This window comes from Phyllobates terribilis, unplaced genomic scaffold (genome assembly GCF_046119375.1).
Source record: "Phyllobates terribilis strain yellow unplaced genomic scaffold, ASM4611937v1 Scaffold_61__1_contigs__length_8056638, whole genome shotgun sequence".
Taxonomy (NCBI): Eukaryota; Metazoa; Chordata; class Amphibia; order Anura; family Dendrobatidae; genus Phyllobates; species Phyllobates terribilis.
The window spans coordinates 586,612-611,183 of record NW_027362821.1 but is presented as its reverse complement, the minus strand read 5'-3'; the positions used below and the strand labels follow the sequence as shown (position 1 = coordinate 611,183).

Genomic DNA, 24,572 nt, shown 5'->3' with positions numbered 1-24,572 from the left:
TGCACTTTTTAAGGTGTTTAGTACAAATATTGAGGTGGTGGTTATGTATTAACCTGTCTTCGGAGGCCCTCTCATGCTCTGAAACAAAACTAATGCGGAGGAGAGGTACCGCCTTTTTATTCAGTAGGTTCCTGTCCTTGGTGGGCGGATACCCTCTCTCAGGTGGTGCTGTCATGGGCTCTGTAAAATCCCGTTACCGGTAAGTAACTAGGATCTTTTGCTGCCGTTCTTTAATCTTTTTTCCTACTTAGGTGCATTTTCTAGGCTTTAATATGTATTAGGATATACTTTTACCCTGTAGCCTAAGGGGTCAGGGCACTGATACCACTAATAAAGATCTGCTATCTTCGGTATGAGCTATCTATATTAGTACCTATATATAGACAGCGGTATGACTAACCTCTTATATAGCAACTGCTTCTGACCTACCTCATAAGCACCTGCACTTTTATTGAATGCTTCATTGCATTTTAACAATATATTCTTATTTTTTTGGCAGCCCAATTATGTATTTACATCAGAAAATAATCATGTTAATTTGTCTCATGCTCCTCATTAGTGCTCCTCTATTGTTTTACTATTAACTGTCTCTGTTTCTGCAATTCATATTTTTTTCCTGTATAAATTATAATTAATACAATTTTGTAATTTTTTCACTATTATATGGGACGCTGACTCAAAGTTTTTCCCTCTTGTTTCTTATGTATGGAGGACTATGTGGGGCCCATTATTCTGTATGGAGGACTATGTGGGGCCCATTATACTGTATGGAGGACTATGTGGGGCCCATTATACTGTATGGAGGACTATGCAGGGCCCATTATTCTGTATGGAGGACTATGTAGGGCCCATTATTCTGTATGGAGGACTATGTAGGGCCCATTATACTGTATTCTGGTCGGCCCACGACTTTGTCAAAGTTTTTCATTTTGGCCCTCTGCATGTTTTAAGCTTTACATCCCTGATGTAAAATCAGTATGGGTAAATGTACATGAAAATGGCAATAATGCAAAGCTGCTAATTGGACTTTGCTACAAGCCTCCTAATATAGCTGAACACGAAGAGGATAATATGCTGCAACAAATTAAAAAGACAACAAAAACAAGTCATGGTCAAAAGTGTAGGATCCCTTGAAATTGTTCCAGAAAATGAAGTAATTCTCCCAGAAAATTATTGAAATTACACGTTTTGTTATACACGTTTATTTCCTTTGCATGCATTGGAACAACACAAGAAAACAGAGAAAAAAAGGGAAATTGAACATAATTTCACACAAAATAGGGCGGACAAAATTGTTGGCATCTTGCCAAAATTGTGGGTAAACAACTTTGTTTCAAGCATGTGAAGCTTGTTCAAACGCAATTGTGGCAAGTAACAGGTGTGGGCAATATGAAAATCACAACTAAAACCAGATAAAAATGGGAGAAATGGATTCAATCTTTGCATTGTGTACATATGTGTGGCACACTAAGCATGGAGAAAACAGAAAAAGGAGAAGAGAACTGTCTGAGGACTTGAGAACCAAAATTGTTGAAAAATATCAACAATTTCAAGGTTATAAGTCCATCTTTAGAGATCCACATGTTCCTTTGTCCAAGGTGCACAGATAATCAATAAATTTACAACCCATACAGTCAAATATGGTGGAGGTTCAAAGGTATTTTGGGGTTGCTTTGCTGCCTCTGACTGTGTGCAAGGCATCAGGAAATCTGAAGATCAGCAAAGGATTTTGGGTCACAACATAGTGCCTAGTGTCAGAAAGCGGAGTTTGCGTCCTAGGTCATGGGTCTTCCAGCATGAAAATGAGCCCAAACATACTTCAAGAAGCACCCAGAAAATGGATGGAAACAAAGTGCTGGATAGTTCTGCCCAGCAATGAGTCTGGATCTAAATCCCATTGAACACCTGTGGAGAGATCTTAAAATTGCTGTATGGAGAAAAATATTAAAATTTGAGAGTCCTCAGTGGTAATCTCTTCAGTTAGCCATTAGTCAGTAAGCTTTCGAGACTACTCAGGTCTCTTCATCAGACAAAGTATAACACAAAATCTGAAGAGTCACATATTTATACATAACAGGGCACAGGAATAATGCAATAGATAAGACAAGTGACGTGAAGCAGAACTATCAGTTTCGGAAAAGGATAAGCAGTTGTGGCCGTAAAACTGTGTGGCCACAAGTAGATCTATTCTTTTTTTCTTTTTTTGTGTGGCGATGAGAATTCATCTAAGTTTTTGCCTTGCCTCCCCTACATACAGACCCCCAGTTGGACATTTGCTACATATAATTAAGTACATTACATTAGATGTGATGCAGCTGAAAGTAGCTGGGATCTTGTGGTCCTGATGTGAGTTGGGAATCTTTATCTTGTCCATGGTCATTATAAATGGACGGGTTTGACATATACAGTTGGTGAGGATGAATTTTGTAAGTTTCACCACAAAGGTGAAACTATCCTCCCGGTCAGTTTGCTTTCCCTCCCAGTATCTTTTCATTCTAACAATGTTAGGTTTCTGGGAGATTATACTTGTTCCTTTTATTTTTGGTTCTCCTTAGCTTGCCTTCTTTGCCCTATATGAATGTGTTTTTGTTTCTCATTCAGGGTTTTCGTATTTTACTTCATACTTTCCTTTCCCCTTGTGGATACTGTGTTGCGGCCTCCCCTCTGGTTCCTCAGGAGGTATGAAAAACTCCTCAACGACTTATTAGGGAGTTAGGTCTGTGGTGGCGTTTTTAGTTGTACAGATAGGGCCTTTCTTGTCTGTACAGAGACTAGTTGGGTGAAGTTGCAGCAGTCTCCCCTGTGTGGGTTCTCCGGTGGTTATCAAGATGCGCTTTCTGTTTAAAACATTTCCCACATTTTGAACATAAAACAGGCTTCTCCCCTGTGTGAGTTCTCTGATGTTTATTAAGATATGATTTCTGTACAAAACATTTCCCACAATCTGAACATGAAAAAGGCTTCTCCACTGTGTGGGTTCTCTGGTGCTTAAGAAAACTAGATTTATGGTTAAAACATTTTCCACATTCTGAACATGGAAAAGGCTTCTCCCCTGTGTGAGTTCTCTGATGTTTGATAAGAGTAGATTTCGCTGTAAAATATTTCCCACATTCTGAACATGAAAATGGCTTCTCTCCTGTGTGTGTTCTCTGATGTATATTAAGATTTGATTTCTGTACAAAACATTTCCCACAATCTGAACATGAAAATGGCTTCTCTCCTGTGTGAGTTCTCTGATGTTTGATAAGAGTTGATTTCTCTGTAAAACATTTTCCACATTCTGAACATGGAAAAGGCTTGTCCCCTGTGTGAGTTCTCTGATGTTTGAAAAGATTTGATTTATGTACAAAACATTTCCCACAATCTGAACATGAAAATGGCTTCTCTCCTGTGTGAGTTCTCTGATGATTGATAAGAGTTGATTTGTCTATAAAGCATTTCTCACATTCTGAACATGAAAAAGGCTTCTCCACTGTGTGGGTTCTCTGGTGCTTAAGAAAACTAGATTTATGGTTAAAACATTTTCCACATTCTGAACATGGAAAAGGCTTCTCCCCTGTGTGAGTTCTCTGATGTTTGATAAGAGTAGATTTCGCTGTAAAATATTTCCCACATTCTGAACATGAAAATGGCTTCTCTCCTGTGTGTGTTCTCTGATGGTTGATAAGAGTTGATTTCTTTGCAAAACATTTCCCACATTCTGAACATGAAAATGGCTTCTCCCCTGTGTGAGTTCTCTGATGTATATTAAGATTTGATTTCTGTACAAAACATTTCCCACAATCTGAACATGAAAATGGCTTCTCTCCTGTGTGAGTTCTCTGATGTTTGATAAGAGTTGATTTCTCTGTAAAACATTTTCCACATTCTGAACATGGAAAAGGCTTGTCCCCGGTGTGAGTTCTCTGATGTTTGAAAAGATTTGATTTATGTACAAAACATTTCCCACAATCTGAACATGAAAATGGCTTCTCTCCTGTGTGAGTTCTCTGATGATTGATAAGAGTTGATTTGTCTATAAAGCATTTCTCACATTCTGAACAGGAAAATGGCTTCTCTCCTGTGTGAATTCTCTGGTGCCTAACGAGACTTGTTTTCTGATTAAAACATCTCCCACACTTGGAGCAAGAAAATCTATTCTTCGCTGTGTGAATTTTTTGATGTTTAAGAAAAGACTTTTTGAGAGGAAAATTATTTCTATATTCTGAATGTGAAAATGTCTTCTTTGCATTGGGAGCAGTTTGTTTTTTAATGCTTATTTTGTGACTTTGATTTTCCATAGTAGTCGGTAATGAATCAGAAGACAGGATCTGTTTCAAAGGATCAGATGACAGATCTTTGCTGTGAAGGGATGATGGTATATCTGGAGTAATGGCATTCACTTCAATTGTATGCTGTGGGATCTGAAAATTATCCGATTTGAAAATTGAAGATATCAGCTGTCCCTCTGATCTCCTGGTACAGACATCTGCCAATAATAAAACTATTTATTATTTTTTAATAAAAAAATCCTTGAATTTTATATTTTTGAACATTTCTACTTAAATTGTCTGTAAAAAAGGCAAGTTATATTAAAAAATTCACTTATTCACCAGGACAATGACTGTCTAATAGAAAACCTCATAGGATGGACCAGGAGCGTGGTGTTCAACTGTTTGTTCATTCTGCCTCCCAAATATGGAGTAAAAGGCGCAGGCTCTGTCCAGCTACTAAGATTAGGTTTGCTGGTACCTGTAGTACCATCGAGTCTGACAGTATGGGTGTGTGTGTGCAGTCCAGCTGGAGTAATCTGCTCCCTGCTTCAGCAATTTGGAAAGCACTGCACCCTACTAAAGCTGGAAGCATATTGCCGGAAGCTGCCAGATACAGCCTTGTTCTCCTCTGGTTCAGTCCTCTGTGCTCAGCTCCCGGCCTGTGTATTTGTTTCCTGTTGTGACCTCGGCCCGTTTACTGACTACTGGTGTCTTCTGATTTTGTATTTTCTCTATCCTCTTGGTTCTGACCCGGCTACCTGACTATTCTTCTTTCCATCTCACTCCACCGAATAGCAGGTAACACCATGGCCCAAGCCTAGGGGTCTCTGTGTAGGTTCAGATCCATGTAGAAGAGTTAAAGGGTGATGAGCAAAGTAATTTGTGAAATCTGTAAACAGGGTAGATAGTTATAAGCCTGTTCGTGGTAGCCATCTTTTGAGCATTCCTAATAGCTAAATGGCGCTCCTTCCCTTCTCAACCTCCCATGTGCCCAGACAGTAGTGTACAACCGTATATAGGGTATTGTCAGATTCAAAAGAAGTTGGAAAATAATTTGTAAGGTCCATTTGTTTCCTATTATCCTTTGTGAAGAATTCCAAAATTATCACCACATAAAGTGACACAAGTCAAATTTGAAAAATGGGGCCTGATTAGAAACATAATACTGACTGCGGGAAGGGGTTAAAGCAGAGGATTACTGAAGTCAAAAACTGTGACTATAGACAATAACACATCTACTGAAATGACCAAACTGAACAGTCTTCATCAGAGAAAAATGAGTAACTAGTGGTGAAACCTCTCTGGGGTAATTAGAGTATGGGGCTCGGGGGCTCTTCTCAATCTAAACTATCGCTAAGGGCCAATATTTTCTGGCAGATGAGTGTCAAGAAGAAATATTAGACATTCAAAGAGAACTTTTTTATAATACTGAAGAGCTGAGGTGTTTTAAATTTAGATCTCAGGCATTTGGAAGAGGTAATGGAGATCTTTTTGAAAGACGACCAGGGAGTTACAGACTCACATAAGTGAGGCCGGCCGATCCCACCAGAATGAAACTATCATAGAGAGTGAAAAAAATAAAAATATGTAAAAAAAATAAAGAATATATAAACATGTAACATCCCCAACAACCACGTATGTATGAGGGGAGAAATCCAACACTAAACTGGAGTTGCACTCATTTATGGTGGACCATTTGGCGCGAACAAGCCGGAACCCCGAAAACTAACCCGAATTTGAAATGCCGAACAAATTCGCTCAGTACTATTTATGATGTGGAGTGGATCCATGAAACCAGGGCTGGAGCCATGCCAACACATCTCCTGCAGGCATGAACAAATGTATATTACAGCCATCAGCCACGCACAGCTTAGAGATATATCATGGCGCAGGTGTAATGTTTTCTGTGTAGTTTATGACAATCCTGTTTGAAGTTAGTTGGTTTCAAAAGAAATTGAAAAGTCAGGATAAAGGGAAACTCTGTTCTTATTGTACAGAAATTCACACTTGGCCCTCACTGCACATTTAATGTTGTTGATCATAAAAGTGAAGTTTGGTCAGAAAGACTGGACCTGGTCTTGTAGGGACCATATGAGCACATTCAGCAGCACAGAAGGGAGAGAAGGTAGATTCATCTAATAAGATATCAGGGATCTAGGAAGCCAACAGCATCATTACCCTCCGCTTTCTCTTACAGGCCCATCATATTTTTCTTCAAGTGATTTTTTAATTTGTCAGCACATTCTACGTACGCTGTCATTTGGCTTTATAGTTTACAGACATGGGCAGGTAACGGTCAGCGTCTCCTAATCCCAGGGGGTAGGTGGATCCTTCAGGTTGTAAGTTCTATAGAAAAGGTCTTTCACAATTACACAAAGTAATTTGAATATTTTCGAACGGAGGAGAATGTTGGAGTCTAGCGGCAAAATGGTGATCACACGATTGTGATACGACTACACCACTGATAAAGCAGCCACAGACAGGGACTTCTCTGTATTCAGTGGTTACTGCTCACCTGTGTAGTCATATGTAGGAATCTCCTCTTTACACCGCTCATCACCCCTCACATATGTCTCTGTAGTATTAATATGGGTCAGATCTTCACCCTGAAACAAATATTGTAAAAGTCACTGACAGATGGAGAAGTCACATCTATGATCAGCTCTAATCCTGCCATCTCCACCATTCTCATTACACAAATATAAAACATAATAATGATGGATAAAACAGAACTGAAGACATGACATTTACAGCAGTCTACACATCATAGGGGAGATCTCATGACACCTTCTCTCTATCTACCTGAGGAACATTTGGATTTTCTTGTTTACAGTCCTGTGGAAGAAGACGACGGGGACATCTCTCTGGTCTTGTCCTCTTACTGGATAGATCTGGAGGAAACACATACAGGGACGGAATTCATTCTTTACATACAGATAATTATAGGCCGTGTGTATTTAGTCCTGTCTATTACCTGGTGATGTGAGGGGCTGGGGAACCTCCATCATGATGTCCTTGTACAGATCTTTGTGTCCTTCTAAATACTCCCACTCCTCCATGGAGAAATAGACGGCGACATCCTGACATCTTATAGGAACCTGACACATACAATGATACCGTCATCCCCCCGATCCCTTCACAGCGTTACTGTATAATGTCCCAGCATTCCCAGCAGTGTCACCTCTCCAGTCAGCAGCTCAATTATCTTGTAGGCGAGTTCTAGGATCTTCTGGTCATTGATGTCCTCATGTATTAGGGGGTGAGGTGGAGGCCCCGTGATTAATCTCTGGTTATGGAGAGTCACATTAATAAATCTCACTACAGACATTTCCAGAGTCCTCACCTCTCTAGTTCTGTCCATCTGTTATTTCCAAGAATGCTGTAATGTGACGTCATCAGAATCGCTCACCTCTCCAGTAAGCCGGAAGAGGATCTCTAGGGTGAGGTGTAATATCCTCTCCACCATCTTGTCCATCATTTTCCTGGATAAATCAGGAAAATTTTCTTATATAGACGATCTTCACTGAGAGGATCCGGTATTGTAGAGACCTGAATGAGGAAAAGATAAGCTGATGGATAAGACCATTTTTCTGCAAACGATGATGCGGAATCCAAAATGTACCACGAGTACCCTTCATCCCTTAATCTGGTGTTCAGGTCTGTTGCCTGTATATTAAAATCTGTGACAGTTGAGCAGTACCTTCTCAACCATAAAAATTGTCCCTTGGATTTTCCTCTTTTTATGGGGATGGGGGTGGTGGTTATCCCACTTCAGTAGTTTATTAGTGCTTGAAGGTTTCTGGTAGATGAGTGTCCCTAGGGTCCCGTTACAATCCTTCTTGATCAGTACATGCAGGAAAGGCAACTGGTAATAATTGGTGTTGGTCTGCTCCTTTAAATAAAATGTACTTTTCAGGTTATATCCTCAGTACCCTCATTTTTCATCCCTTCTTTTGAGGCCCACACAGTCAGACTCTACTGGCCCTTCTCCCTGCGAGTGGCGGCTGTGTATCGCCCTCCGGGCCACTCCCTTCAGTTTGTGGATCACTTTGCCACTTGGCTTCCAAAATTTCTATCCTATGACATCCCCACCCTCATCATGGGAGATTTTAACATCCCAATAGGCGATTCCCTCTTCCCATCTGCCGCTCATCTTTTATCGCTAACTTCCTCCTTCGGCCTTTCACAGCTTACTAATTCTCCTACACATGAAGATGGAAATACTCTTTGACCTGATCTTCACCCGGCTCTGTTCAATACATGACTTTACTGACTCTCCTCTTCCACTCTCTGATCACAACCTTCTTTCATTCTCTGTCAAGAACTGTCACCCTGCTCAAGACACCCTCACTTTCCACACTTATAGAAATATACATGGCACTAACACCCAGAAATTTATGAAAACGTTGCAATCATCATTGGCCCCAATCTCCACCCTCTCATGCCCTGACTCTGCACTGAAGCATTATAACGAAACATTGCAATGTGCCCTGGATGAAGGCGCACCTTCTACACAGAGAACAACTCGGCACAGACGGCGACAACCTTGGAACACGCTGCAAACACGTTTTCTCCAGCGGGGCTCCAGGTGTGCCGAACGGCTGTGGACAAAATCTAATCTGGCTGAAGATTTCCTCCATTATAAATTTATGCTTAAAACCTATAACTCCGCCCTTCACCTCTCCAAACAAACCTACTTTGAGGCTATGTGCCCACGATGCAGAAATGAAGCAGAAAATTTCTGCAGCATTTATGCATCTCCCTGGCGGAAAAAATGCATGCAGATTGTGCATGCGTTTTTCCTGCGGAATACATGCGGATTCACATGCGTTAACGCATGTGTTTCCGCATGCGGACTGACAAGCACTTTCCAGGCGATAGCATCACTTGGAAAGTGCTTGACAACTAGGTCACACTGTATAAATCCATGCAAACGGCATGGATTTATACAGTGTGACCGTAAAAATAAAAAAATAAAGCTATACTTACCTCCGATGCCGCCGTGTGTGCTGTCGCGCTCCTTCCTGGTTCCTTCCTGGCTTGCCGGCATCTCGCGAGACAGCCTGCGGTCACATGACTGCAACGTCATCTCAGGTCCTGGAAGGAGAAGCGCTGCAGGGGCCGCCGGACAGGTGAATATAAACTTTATTTTTTATTTTATTCTTTTTTTTACAGGTACAATGGTACCCAGGTCTGGATGAGAGTCTTCTCTCCTCCAGAACTGGGTACCATCCGCACATTGAAACGCATATTATCCGCTTGTACAAATGTACAGACACGGATTCTATGCGTCTCAATGCAAGTCAATGGCATGGCTTCCGCTGCGCTTCCGCAAAATTAATGAACATGCTGTGGATTTATGAGCGCTGCAGAAACGTTGCGGAAAAATCCTCAGCATGTGCATTGACATTGCGGAATGCCATTGGGGACCATGGGGTGCGGATTACCATGCGTTTTTGATGCGTTTCCGCAGCGGAAACGCATGAAAAAAGCATTGTGTGCACGCAGCCTAACAACCTCATCATCTCATGGCCCAATAATCCTAAACACCTGTTTGACACTTTTCATTCTCTCCTTAATCAAACAGCACATGCCCCAACCAAAAACCTCAGCACTGACGATCTGGACAATTATTTCAAAGAAAAAATTGACCATATCCGACAGGAAATTTTCTCTCAATCCCCAAATGTAATGCATGCTCCTCCCTCCCACATTGTATCTTGATCATTTTCTGACTTCGAACCAGTCACGGAAGATGAAGTGACAAGGCTCCTTACTTCCTCTCGCTCTACCACCTGCACCAGTGACCCTATTCCTTCACATCTCCTTCAGTCCCTTTCTCCAGATGTCACCACTCACCTAACTAAAATATTCAACCTCTACCTCTCATCTTGTATTTTTCCCTCCTTTTTTAAACACTCCAGCATACATCCATTACTTAAAAAAACATCCCTCGACCAGAACTGTGCTGCTAACTACAGACCTGTTTCCAATCTTCCCTTTATATCTAAACTCCTGGAACGACTGGTCCACTCTTGTATAATACGCTATCTCTCAGATAACTCCCTTCTTGACCCTTTACAATCTGGTTTCCGCTGTTTACATTCTACTGAAACTGAACTCACTAAAGTTTCTAATGATCTACTAACAGCCAAATCTAATGGTCACTACTCCCTGCTGATTCTCCTGGATCTCTCTGCAGCATTCGACACTGTGGATCTACCTCTCTGACCGCTCCTTCACTGTGTCTTTTGCTGGCTCCTCTTCTTCTCCCCTCCCCCTTATTGGCGGGGTTCCTCAAGGATCAGTCCTAGAAGCCCTTCTTTTCTACTTATATATCGCTCCTATTGGACAAACAATCAGCAGATTCGGTTTTTAGTACCATCTCTATGCTGATGACACCCAATTATACACCTCTTCTCCGGACATCACCCCTGCATTATTACAAAATACCAGTGATTGTCTTTCCGCTGTCTCTAACACTATGTCCTCCCTCTATCTAAAATTTAATCTGTCAAAAACTAAACTACTCCTATTTCCTCCCTCCACTAACCTATCTATGCCTGATATTGCCATTTCTGTTTGTGACTCCATCATTACTCGCCAGCAACATGCCGGCTGTCTTGGGGTCAAGCTTGATTCAGATCTTTCCTTCACTCCTCACATCAAATCACTCGCTCGCTCGTGTCATCTACACCTTAAAAACATCTCTAGAATCAGAAATTTTCTTACCTTTGACTCTGTAAAAACTCTTATGTAGCTCTTATTCATTCTCGTCTGGACTATTGCAACTCTTTACTTATCGATCTCCCCCTTTATAAACTTTCCCCTCTCCAATCCGTCCTGAACGCAGGAGTCAGGGTCATATTCCTCACCAACCGATACAACGATGTCTCTTCCCTGTGCCAGTCATTGCACTGATTGCCCATCCAATAGAGTTCAATATAAACTTATCGCTCTTACCCACAAAACTCTTGATGATTCAGCAACGCCCTACATCACCTCCCTCGTCTCAGTCTACCACCCTACCCGTGCCCTCAGTTCTGCTAATGACTTAAAACTAAAATCCTCCGTAATCCGAACCTCCCACTCCAGTCTCCAAGATTTCTCGCATGCTGCTCCAATTCTTTGGAATGCACTACCCAGGACAATTTGATTAATTCCCAATACCCACAGTTTAAAGCGTGCCCTAAAAAACCATTTCTTTATACTGGCCTATCACCTCAACACACTTATCTAACTGTCCCAGTTTGGCCCATATTAAAATTTTCTTCAAAATCATGCTCATACCATTCATGCACTGAATAGCCTCTGTCTGTACTGTACACATACTGGCTGGCGACCAGTTCATGTGGTGTTATGTACTTACCCTATTTAGTATATTAAGGCTGTATTATACAATATATGTACATTTTACCTTTTGTGTCTCCCCTATTACCTTATAGACTGTAAGCTTGTGAGCAGGGCCCTCACTCCTTTTAATATCTGAGTTATGCTTATTCTGTAAAGTCTGTATTGTCAATGTAAGTCCCCCTTAAAATTGTAAAGTGCTGTGGAATATGTTGTCGCTATAAAAATTATTATTATAATAAATTCAGATGTAAATCTAAGGCCCACTCTATTGATGTTGAGTTCCCCGACAAATTAAAAAGATTGTTCACTCGTCCCTGACCAGGTGATAAAAATGCAGTCAATATATTTGTACCATACCCCAATATATGGATGCCATCCCTGAATATTGAGGATTCCTCCCACCAGTCCAGGGATAGGTTAGCATATAAGGGAGCACAGAGGCTCCCCATCGCAGTACCCCTGAGCTGGTGGAAATACTTCCTATCAAAAAGAAAGAAGTTATGAATAAGAGTGAATTTTAGAAGATCCTCCATGAAGTCATTATGTCTGCTACACTCTATTGATCTCAATTCAAGAAATGTCTTACTCCTCTGATATCATCCTCATGCGGAATATTACTGTACAAAGCCTCAATATCTAGTAAGGCCTGCTCCCCTACATGCAAGTATACAGTCATGGCCAAAAGTATTGAGAATGAGACAAATAGTAATTTTTCCAAAGTTTACTGCTTCATTTTTGTAATGGCAATTTGCATATACTCCTGAATGTCAAAGAGTGATCAGCTTAACAGCAATTACTGTACTTGCAAAGTCAATATTTGCCCAGAAAATGAACTTTAACCCCCAAAACACATTTCAACATCATTGCAGTCCTGCCTTAAAAGGAGCAGCTAACATCGTTTTAGTGATTGATCCATTAACACAGGTGTGGGTGTTGATGAGGACAGGGCTGGCGATCAATCAGTCATGATTAAGTAAGAATGACATCACTGGACACTTTAAAAGGAGGCTGGTTCTTGGTATCATTGTTTCTCTTCAGTTAACCATGGTTATCTCTAAAGAAACACGTGCAGCCATCATTGCACTGCACAAAAATGGCCTAACAGGGAAGAGTATCGCAGCTACAAAGATTGCACCTCAGTCAACAATCTATCGCATCATCAAGAACTTCAAGGAGAGAGCTTCTATTGTTGTCAAAAAGGCTCCAGGGCACCCAAAAAAGACCAGCAAGCGCCAGGACCGTATCTTAAAACTGTTTCAGCTGCGGGATCGGACTACCAGCAGTGCCGAGCTTGCTCAGGAATGGCAGCAGGCTGGTGTGAGTGCTTCTGCACGCACTGTGAGGCGGAGACTCTTTGAGCAAGGGCTGGTTTCAAGGAGGGCAGCAAAGAAGCCACTTCTCTCCAGAAAAAACATCAGGGACCGACTGATATTCTGCAAAAGGTACAGGGAGTGGACTGCTGAGGACTGGGGCAAAGTCATTTTCTCTGATGAATCCCCTTTTCGATTGTTTGGGACATCTGGAAAACAGCTTATTCGGAGAAGAAGAGGTGAGCGCTACCACCAGTCTTGTCTCATGCCAACTGTAAAGCATCCTGAAACCATTCATGTGTGGGGTTGCTTCTCAGCCAAGGGAATCGGCTCACTCACAGTCTTGCCTAAAAACACAGCCATGAATAAAGAATGGTACTAGAATGTCCTCCAAGAGCAACTTCTCCCAACCGTCCAAGAGCAGTTTGGCGCCCAACAATGCCTTTTCCAGCATGATGGAGCACCTTGCCATAAAGCAAAGGTGATAACTAAATGGCTCATGGAACAAAACATAGAGATTTTGGGTCCATGGCCTGGAAACTCCCCAGATCTTAATCCCATTGAGAACTTGTGGTCAATCATCAAGAGACAGGTGGACAAACAAAAACCAACAAATTCTGGCAAAATGCAAGCATTGATTATGCAAGAATGGACTGCTATCAGTCAGGATTTGGTCCAAAAGTTGATTGAGAGCATGCCAGGGAGAATTACAGAGGTCTTGAAGAAGAAGGGGCAACACTGCAAATATTGACTTGCTGCATTAACTCATTCTAACTGTCAATATAACCAATTGGTACTCATAATATGATTGCAATTATATTTCTGTATATGATATAAACATCAGACAAACACTAATAAAAACCAGAGGCCAGCAGATCATGTGAAAATATAATTTTGGTGTCATTCTCAAAACTTTTGGCCATGACTGTACATGCTCGAGGGTCTATATGGAGGGGAGCAGGGAAAGGAAAAAACATTCTCCAGAGGGATTATTCCAACTGCAGGACCTCAGGCGGTACTGGGGGAACATTATACTGTGGGGGGGGGGGGGGGGTCATACACACTGCATAAGGGGCATAATGGGGGCATTAAACTGTGTGGGGGCATCATACACACTGCATAAGGGGCATAATGGGGGCATTACACTGTGTGGGGGCATCATGCATCCTGCATAAAGGGCATAATGGGGGCATTACACTGCGTGGGGGCATCATACATCCTGCATAAGGTGGATAATGGGGACATTACACTGTGTGGGGGGGCATCATACATCCTGCATAAGGGGCATAATGGGGGCATTACACTGTGGGGGCATCATACATACTGCATAAGGGGCATAATGGGGGCATTACACTGTGTGGGGGGCATCATACATACTGCATAAGGGGCATAATGGGGGCATTACACTGTGTGGGGGGGCATCATCACACTGCATAATGGGGGCGAAACCCTGTGTGGGGGGGCATCATACATCCTGCATAAGGGGCATAATGGGGGCATTACACTGTGTGGGGGCATCATACATACTGCATAAGAGGCAAAATGGGGGCATTACACTGTGTGGGGGGCATCATACATCCTACATAAGGGGCATAATGGGGGCATCACACTGTGTGGGGGCATCATACATACTGCATAAGGGGCATAATGGGGGCATTAGACTGTGGGGGCATCATACATCCTGCATAAGAGGCATCATGGGGGCATCATACATACTGCATAAGGGGTATAATGGGGGCATTACACTGTGTGGGGGCATCATACATCATGCATAAGGGGCATTACACTGTGTGGGGGGCATCATACATACTGCATAAGGGGCATAATGGGGGCATTACACTGTGTGGGGGGCATCATACATACTGCATAAGGGGCATAATGGGGGCATTACACTGTGTGGGGGCATCATACATACTGCATAAGGGGCATAATGGGGGCATTACACTGTGGGGGCATCATACATCCTGCATAAGAGGCATCATGGGGGCATTACACTGTGTGGGGGCATCATACATCATGCATAAGGGGCATAATGGGGGCATTACACTGTGTGGGGGGCATCATACATACTGTATAAGGGGCATAATGGGGGCATTACACTGTGTGGGGGGCATTATACATCCTGCATAAGAGGCATCATGGGGGCATTACACTGTGTGGGGGGCATCATACATCCTGCATAAGAGGCATCATGGGGGCATTACACTGTGTGGGGGGCATCATACATACTGTATAAGGGGCATAATGGGGGCATTACACTGTGTGGGGGGCATCATACATCCTGCATAAGAGGCATCATGGGGGCATTACACTGTGTGGGGGCATCATACATACTGCATAAGGGGCATCATACATCCTGCATAAGGGGCATAATGGGGGCATTACACTGTGTGGGGGGCATCATACATCCTGCATAAGGGGCATAATGGGGGCATTACACTGTGGGGCCAGTAAAGGGGTCCTGTACTATGAGAACAATACGTTTCCTCCCTTCCTGTCTCCATAGTTGGGTCGTATGTATCTATTACAGGAAACAGAACAAAAACCTTATGATTCTTATAAAGGGGCAACACAAGACCCCAAAAGAGTCTCCGTGCTGAAGGGGTTAATGCTCCCTGCGCCCAGTAATGGGGTCTCCACATACCTCCACCTGCAGAGCCGCCACCACATATATGGCTGCTCTGTGCGCACAGGAGCTGTGATGAGGTCACAGGAGGGGAGGAGTCAGGGGTCACATGATCAGGGGCCTCAGTGGATGCAGGACTCTGCTGTGCTGGTTGTCATGGTGCTGGATGAGCTGAAGTTTATGTGTGGGGTCAGGAGGGGTTTACAGTGTGGATGTAGCAGAGCCGCGTGTGTACGAGGTGTACGGAGCAGAGCCGCGTGTGTACGAGGTGTACGGAGCGGAGCCGCGTGTGTACGAGGTGTACGGAGCAGAGCCGTGTGTGTACGAGGTGTACGGAGCGGAGCCGCATGTGTACGAGGTGTACGGAGCAGAGCCGCGTGTGTACAAGGTGTACGGAGCAGAGCCGCGCATGTACAAGGTGTACGGAGCGGAGCCGCGTGTGTACGAGGTGTACGGAGCAGAGCCGCGCGTGTACGAGGTGTACGGAGCGGAGCCGCGTGTGTACGAGGTGTACGGAGCAGAGCCGTGTGTGTACGAGGTGTACGGAGCAGAGCCGCGCGTGTACGAGGCGTGCGGAGCGGAGTCGTGTGTGTACGAGGTGTACGGAGCGGAGCCGCGTGTGTACGAGGTGTACGGAGCGGAGCCGCGCGTGTACGAGGTGTACGGAGCGGAGCCGTGTGTGTACGAGGCGTACGGAGCAGAGTCGCGCGTGTACGAGGCGTACGGAGCAGAGTCGTGCGTGTACGAGGCGTACGGAGCGGAGTCGTGCGTGTACGAGGCGTACGGAGCGGAGCCGCGCGTGTACGACGCGTACGGAGCGGAGTCGCGCGTGTACGAGGCGTACGGAGCGGAGCCGCGCGTGTACGAGGCGTACGGAGCGGAGCCGCGCGTGTACGAGGCGTACGGAGCGGAGCCGCGCGCGTACGAGGCGTACGGAGTGGAGCCGCGCGTGTGCGAGGCGTACGGAGCGGAGCCGCGCGTGTACGAGGCGTACGGAGCGGAGCCGCGCGTGTACGAGGTGTACGAGGCGTACGGAGCGGAGCCGCGCGTGTACGAGGCGTACGGAGCGGAGCCACACGTGTACGAGGCGTACGGAGCGGAGCCGCGCGTGTACGAGGCGTACGGAGCGGAGCCGCGCGTGTACGAGGCGTACGGAGCGGAGCCGCGCGTGTACGAGGCTTACGGAGCGGAGACGCGCGTGTACGAGGCGTACGGAGCGGAGCCGCGCGTGTACGAGGCGTGCGGAGCGGAGCCGCGCGTGTACGAGGCGTGCGGAGCGGAGTCGCGCGTGTACGAGGCGTGCGGAGCGGAGCCGCGCGTGTACGAGGCGTACGGAGCGGAGCCGCGCGTGTACGAGGCGTACGGAGCGGAGCCACGCGTATACGAGGCGTACGGAGCGGAGCCGCGCGTGTGCGAGGCGTACGGAGCGGAGCCGCGCGTGTGCGAGGTGTACGGAGCGGAGCCGCGCGTGTGCGAAGTGTACGGAGCGGAGCCGCGCGTGTGCGAAGTGTACGGAGCGGAGCCTTGTGTGTGAGAGGTGTACGGAGCGGAGCCGCTGCGCGTGTACTTATCTCTATAAATGTACATACAGTACAGAATATATACATACTGACCCTATATACATACAGTACAGAATATATACATACTGACCCTATACACATACAGTGCAGAATATATACATACTGACCCTATATACATACAGTACAGAATATATACATACTGACCCTATATACATACAGTACAGAATATATACATACTGACCCTATACACATACAGTACAGAATATATACATACTGACCCTATACACATACAGTACAGCCGCATGTGTACGAGGTGTACGGAGCAGAGCCGCGCGTGTACAAGGTCTACGGAGCAGAGCCGCGCATGTACGAGGTGTACGGAGCAGAGCCGCGTGTGTACGAGGTGTACGGAGCAGAGCCGCGCGTGTACGAGGTGTACGGAGCGGAGCCGCGTGTGTACGAGGTGTACGGAGCAGAGCCGTGTGTGTACGAGGTGTACGGAGCAGAGCCGCGCGTGTACGAGGCGTGCGGAGCAGAGCCGTGTGTGTACGAGGTGTACGGAGCGGAGCCGCGCGTGTACGAGGTGTACGGAGCGGAGCCGTGCGTGTACGAGGCTTACGGAGCGGAGCCGCGCGTGTACGAGGCGTACGGAGCAGAGCCGCGCGCGTACGAGGCGTACGGAGCGGAGCCGCGCGTGTACGAGGTGTACGAGGCGTACGGAGCGGAGCCGCGCGTGTACGAGGCGTACGGAGCGGAGCCACACGTGTACGAGGCGTACGGAGCGGAGCCGCGCGTGTACGAGGCGTACGGAGCGGAGCCGCGCGTGTACGAGGCGTACGGAGCGGAGCCGCGCGTGTACGAGGTGTACGAGGCTTACGGAGCGGAGACGCGCGTGTACGAGGCGTACGGAGCGGAGCCGCGCGTGTACGAGGCGTGCGGAGCGGAGCCGCGCGTGTACGAGGCGTGCGGAGCGGAGTCGCGCGTGTACGAGGCGTGCGGAGCGGAGCCGCGCATGTACGAGGCGTACGGAGCGGAGCCGCACGTGTACGAGGCGTACGGAGCGGAGCCACGCGTGTACGAGGCGTACGGAGCGGAGCCGCGCGTGTGCGAGGCGTACGGAGCGGAGCCGCGCGTGTGCGAGGTGTACGGAGCGGAGCCGCGCGTGTGCGAAGTGTACGGAGCGGAGCCGCGCATGTGCGAAGTGTACGGAGCGGAGCCTTGTGTGTGAGAGGTGTACGGAGCGGAGCCGCCGCGCGTGTACTTATCTCTATAAATGTACATACAGTACAGAATATATACATACTGACCCTATATACATACAGTACAGAATATATACATACTGACCCTATACACATACAGTGCAGAATATATACATACTGACCCTATATACATACAGTACAGAATATATACATACTGACCCTATATACATACAGTACAGAATATATACATACTGACCCTATACACATACAGTACAGAATATATACATACTGACCCTATACACATACAGTACAGAATATATACATACTAACCCTATACACATACAGTACAGAATATATACATACTGACCCTATACACATACAGTATAGTATACATACTGACCCTATATACATACAGTACAGAATATATACATACTGACCCTATATATATATATACAGTACAGAATATATACATACTGACCCTATATACATACAGTACAGAATATATACATACTGATCCTATACAGTACAGAATATATACATACTGACCCTATATACATACAGTACAGAATGTATACATACTGACCCTATACACATACAGTACAGAATATATACATACTGACACTATACACATACAGTACAGAATATATACATACTGATCCTATACAGTACAGAATATATACATACTGACCCTATATACATACAGTACAGAATATATGCATACTGACCCTATATACATACAGTACAGAATATATACATACTGACCCTATACACATACAGCACAGAATATATACATACTAACCCTATACACATACAGTACAGAATATATACATACTGACCCTATACACATACAGTACAGAATATATACAGTACAGACCAAAAGTTTGGACACACCTTCTCATTTAAAGATTTTTCTGTATTTTCATGACTTTGAAAATTGTACATTCACACTGAAGGCATCAAAACTATGAATTAACACATGTGGAATTATATACTTAACAAAAAAGTGTGAAACAACTGAAAATATGTCTTATATTCTAGGTTCTTCAAAGTAGCCACCTTTTGCTTTGATGACTGGTTTGCACACTCTTGGCATTCTCTTGATGAGCTTCAAGAGGTAGTCACCGGAAATGGTTTTCACTTCACAGGTGTGCCCTGTCAGGTTTAATAAGTGGGATTTCTTGCCTTATAAATGGGGTTGGGACCATCAGTTGTGTTGTGCAGAAGTCAGGTGGATACACAGCTGATAGTCCTACTGAATAAACTGTTAGAATTTGTATTATGGCAAGAAAAAAGCAGCTAAGTAAAGAAAAACGAGTGGCCATCATTACTTTAAGAAATGAAGGTCAGTCAGTCCGAAAAATTGGGCAAACTTTGAAAGTTTCCCCAAGTGCAGTTGCAAAAACCATCAAGCGCTACAAAGAAACTGGCTCACATGAGGACCGCCCCAGGAAAGGAAGAAGAAGAGTCACCTCTGCTTCTGAGGATAAGTTTATCCGAGTCACCAACCTCAGAAATTGCAGGTTAACAGCAGCTCAGATTAGAGACCAGGTCAAAGCCACACAGAGTTCTAGCAGCAGACACATCTCTACAACAACTGTTAAGAGGAGACTTTGTGCAGCAGGCCTTCATGGTAAAATAGCTGCTAGGAAACCACTGCTAAGGACAGGCAACAAGCAGAAGAGACTTGTTTGGGCTAAAGAACACAAGGAATGGACATTAGACCAGTGAAAATCTGTGCTTTGGTCTGATGAGTCCAAATTTGAGATCTTTGGTTCCAACCACCGTGTCATTGTGCGACGCAGAAAAGGTGAACGGATGGACTCTACATGCCTGGTTCCCACCGTGAAGCATGGAGGAGGAGGTGTGATGGTGTGGGGGTGCTTTGCTGATGACACTGTTGGGGATTTATTCAAAATTGAAGGCATACTGAACCAGCATGGCTACCACAGCATCTTGCAGCGGCATGCTATTCCATCCGGTTTGCGTTTAGTTGGACCATCATTTATTTTTCAACAGGACAATGATCCCAAACACACCTCCAGGCTGTGTAAGGGCTATTTGACCAAGAGGGAGAGTGATGGGGTGCTACGCCAGATGACCTGGCCTCCAGAGTCACCAGACCTGAACCCAATCGAGATGGTTTGGAGTGAGCTGGACCGCAGAGTGAAGGAAAAGGGCCAACAAGTGCTAAGCATCTCTGGGAACTCCTTCAAGATTATTGGAAGACCATTTCCGGTGACTACCTCTTGAAGCTCATCAAGAGAATGCCAAGAGTGTGCAAAGCAGTCATCAAAGCAAAAGGTGGCTACTTTGAAGAACCTAGAATATAAGACATATTTTCAGTTGTTTCACACTTTTTTGTTAAGTATATAATTCCACATGTGTTAATTCATAGTTTTGATGCCTTCAGTGTGAATGTACAATTTTCATACTCATGAAAATATAGAAAAATCTTTAAATGAGAAGGTGTGTCCAAACTTTTGGTCTGTACTGTACATACTGACCCTATACACATACAGTACAGAATATATACATACTAACCCTATACACAAGCAGTACAGAATATATACATACTGACCCTATACACATACAGTATAGTATACATACTGACCCTATATACATACAGTACAGAATATATACATACTGACCCTATATATATACAGTACAGAATATATACATACTGACCCTATATACATACAGTACAGAATATATACATACTGACCCTATACACATACAGTACAGAATATATACATACTGACCCTATATATATATATATACAGTACAGAATATATACATACTGACCCTATATACATACAGTACAGAATATATACATACTGATCCTATACAGTACAGAATATATACATACTGACCCTATATACATACAGTACAGAATGTATACATACTGACCCTATACACATACAGTACAGAATATATACATACTGACACTATACACATACAGTACAGAATATATACATACTGATCCTATACAGTACAGAATATATACATACTGACCCTATATACATACAGTACAGAATGTATACATACTGACCCTATACACATACAGTACAGAATATATACATACTGACGCTATACACATACAGTACAGAATATATACATACTGATCGTATACACATACAGTACAGAATATATACATACTGACCCTATACACATACAGTACAGACTATATACAGTACATACTGATCCTATATACATACAGTACAGAATATATACATACTGACCCTATATACATACAGTACAGAATATATACATACTGACCCTATACACATACAGTACAGAATATATACATACTGACCCTATATACATACAGTACAAAATATATACATACTGACCCTATATACATACAGTACAGAATATATACATACTGACCCTATATACATTCTTTACCCTATTACCTTTTGTACATTGCTGATAAATCCGGACATAATGACGACACATGGACTGAAGAACAATAGGGATGAGAATCGTCCGTGGTTTCTAGATGGAGTCGGCTCGTCTCTGCTGTGAAGGGTTTGTCCGGTCAGTCGGTGCCGCTGCCAGGATTTCCCAGTGTTGATTAGCGCTGGGCTACAATGAAATGACAAGTTCATAAGTCTGGGACATAAAATATCACAAAGAAAAGCTTTAGGATTACAATGAAATTCTAATTTTATTAAATTACAATACAGGGAAAAATAAATATCTACTATATAATCGGCTTATCCCGTCTGTCTGTCCGTCCAGGAAATCCCGCGTCGCTGATTGGTCCGGCAGCGGCCAATCAGTGATGCGGGATTTCAGAACAAGATGGCGGCAGTTAGCGGCTCATCTGCCGCACGGAGGTCAGCGGCGATGCAGCCGGGAGATGACCGGCACTAGCGGGTCATCTCCCGGCTGCTCGCAGCAGAAGTACCCCGACTGGCGGCCTAGGCAGCGCCGCTCCCCGGTCCTCCCTTCACACTTGCCGTCAGAAGATCAGAGACCCTAGCCGCTGAGCTCCCGACGGTAGCCGCATGGAGGTCAGCGGCGATGCAGCCGGGAGATGACCGGCGCTAGCAGCGGAAGTACCCGCACAGGCAGCGCCTCTCCCCGGTCCACACTAACACGGTTCACTGATTGGTCGCGACCAATCAGCAATATTGCCGCCAAATTTAAACAGTGCTCTACTGATTGGCGCGAAATTTAAAACACCGCTTCTCTGAATGGTCGCGGCCGCGACAAATCAGCGACTGGCGCAGCCCGGCCGCGAATTGGCGCCGGATTTGAAACACGCAGGCCACCGTCGGGAGATCAGCGGCGACGCAGCCGGGAGATGACCGGTGCTAGCCGGTCATCTCCCGGCTGCTCGCAACAGAAGTACACCGACCGGCGGCCTTGCTCCCCGGTCCTCCCTTCACACTTGCCGTCGGGAAATCAGCGGTCCTAGCCGCTGATCTCCTGACGGTAGCCGCATGGAGGTCAGCGGCGATGCAGCCGGGTGCTAGCCAGTCATCTCCCGGCTGCTCGCAGCGGAAGTACCCGAACAGGCAGCGCCGCTACCCGGTCCTCACTAACACGGTTCGCTGATTGGTCGCGACTATTTGCAGCTGCAGCCAAGGGGTCTCCTGTTTCGCTTTCCACGGTGAGTGATGGACTGTGGGCGGGGTTATCCCCCATCCCGTCACACCCGGCATCCACCGCACGCGCATTCATTGACAGAGCGCGCGGTGGATGCTGGGTGTGACACGATGGGGGATAACCCCGCCCACAGCCCGTCATTCACTGTGGTACGTGGAACAGGAGACCCCTGGCTGCAGCCGCAAATAGTCGTGATGTAAGCGAAAGCAAGAGCTGGCTGCAGCCGGGGGAATTACGTCCTGGCTGTGCGTGGTCAGCGATGTTGTCACAAGCAGTATTGACAACATGACGTAATTACAAAATTCATTAGGGGCCCCGGGGGGATACATTGGGGGGTTAATTTAAAGTAGTGCACAACCCATTTAAATACTGCTTCGCTGATTAGTCGCGCCCGGTAGGCCGCATACATATTCTAGAATACCCGATGAGTTAGAATCGGGCCACCATCTAGTATAAAATATATATTATATACTGTATATATATATATATATATATATATATACACAGTGCCTACAAGTAGTATTCAACCCCCTGCAGATTTAGCTGGTTTGATAAGATGCAAATAAGTTAGAGCCTTCAAACTGCAAACGAGAGTAGATTTTATGAACAGAAGCATAAATCTTACAAACCAAAACGTTATGTTGCTCAGTTGAATTTTATTAAATTTTAAACATAAAAGTGTGGGTCAATTATTATTCAACACCTATGTTTAATATTTTGTGGAATAACCATTGTTTGCAATTACAGCTAATAATCGTCTTTTATAAGACCTGATCAGGCCGGCACAGGTCTGTGGAGTTATCTTGGCCCACTCCTCCATGCAGATCTTCTCCAAGTTATCTAGGGTCTTTGGGTGTCTCATGTGGACTTTATTCTTGAGCTCCTTCCACAAGTTTTCAATTGGGTTAAGGTCAGGAGACTGACTAGGCCACTCCAACACCTTGACTTTTTCCCTATTGAACCAGGCCTTGGTTTTCTTGGCTGTGTGCTTTGGGACGTTGTCTTGTTGGAAGATGAAATTATGACCCATCTTAAGATCCTTGATGGAGGAGCGGAGGTTCTTGGCCAAAATCTCCAGGTAGGCCGTGCTATCCATCTTCCCATGGATGCGGACCAGATGGCCAGGCCCCTTGGCAGAGAAACAGCCCCACAGCATGATGCTGCCACCACCATGCTTGACTGTAGGGATGGTATTCTTGGGGTCGTATGCAGTGCCATCCAGTCTCCAAAGGTCACGTGTGTGGTTGGCACCAAAGATCTCGATCTTGATCTCATCAGACCATAGAACCTTGAACCAGTCTGTCTCAGAGTCCTCCAAGTGATCATGAGCAAACTGTAGACGAGCCTTGACATGACGCTTTGAAAGTAAAGGTACCTTACGGGCTCGTCTGGAACGGAGACCATTGCGGTGGAGTACGTTACTTATGGTATTGACTGAAACCAATGTCCCCACTGCCATGAGATCTTCCCGGAGCTCCTTCCTTGTTGTCCTTGGGTTAGCCTTGACTCTTCGGACAAGCCTGGCCTCGGCACGGGAGGACACTTTCAAAGGCTGTCCTGGCCGTGGAAGGCTAACAGTAGTTCCATAAGCCTTCCACTTACGGATGATGCTCCCAACAGTGGAGACAGGTAGGCCCAACTCCTTGAAAAGGGTTTTGTACCCCTTGCCAGCCTTGTGACCCTCCACGATCTTGTCT

At 45.2% G+C, this 24,572-nt stretch overlaps 1 protein-coding gene across 4 annotated transcripts; it reads right to left on the bottom strand.

Annotated features, from left to right (window-relative positions):
- Window positions 1-1,186: 1,186 nt before the first annotated feature.
- On the bottom strand, window positions 1,187-21,842 carry LOC141192419 (uncharacterized). Of its 4 annotated transcripts, none has more exons than XM_073661936.1 (7): window positions 21,675-21,842; window positions 7,663-7,802; window positions 7,435-7,539; window positions 7,228-7,351; window positions 7,056-7,144; window positions 6,769-6,859; window positions 1,187-4,468 (listed from the first exon to the last, which is right to left on the bottom strand). In XM_073661936.1, the coding sequence occupies exons 2-7, from the start codon at window positions 7,729-7,731 to the stop codon at window positions 2,772-2,774; spliced, it is 2,175 nt and encodes a 724-aa protein (XP_073518037.1). In that variant the 5' UTR covers window positions 7,732-7,802; window positions 21,675-21,842; the 3' UTR covers window positions 1,187-2,771. The 4 variants fall into 4 exon arrangements, with proteins under 4 accessions (XP_073518037.1, XP_073518036.1, XP_073518035.1 ...); XM_073661935.1 differs by lacking the exon at window positions 21,675-21,842 and adding an exon at window positions 15,561-15,622; XM_073661934.1 differs by lacking the exon at window positions 21,675-21,842 and having other exon boundaries at window positions 7,435-7,798.
- Between the last annotated feature and the right edge of the window lie 2,730 nt (window positions 21,843-24,572).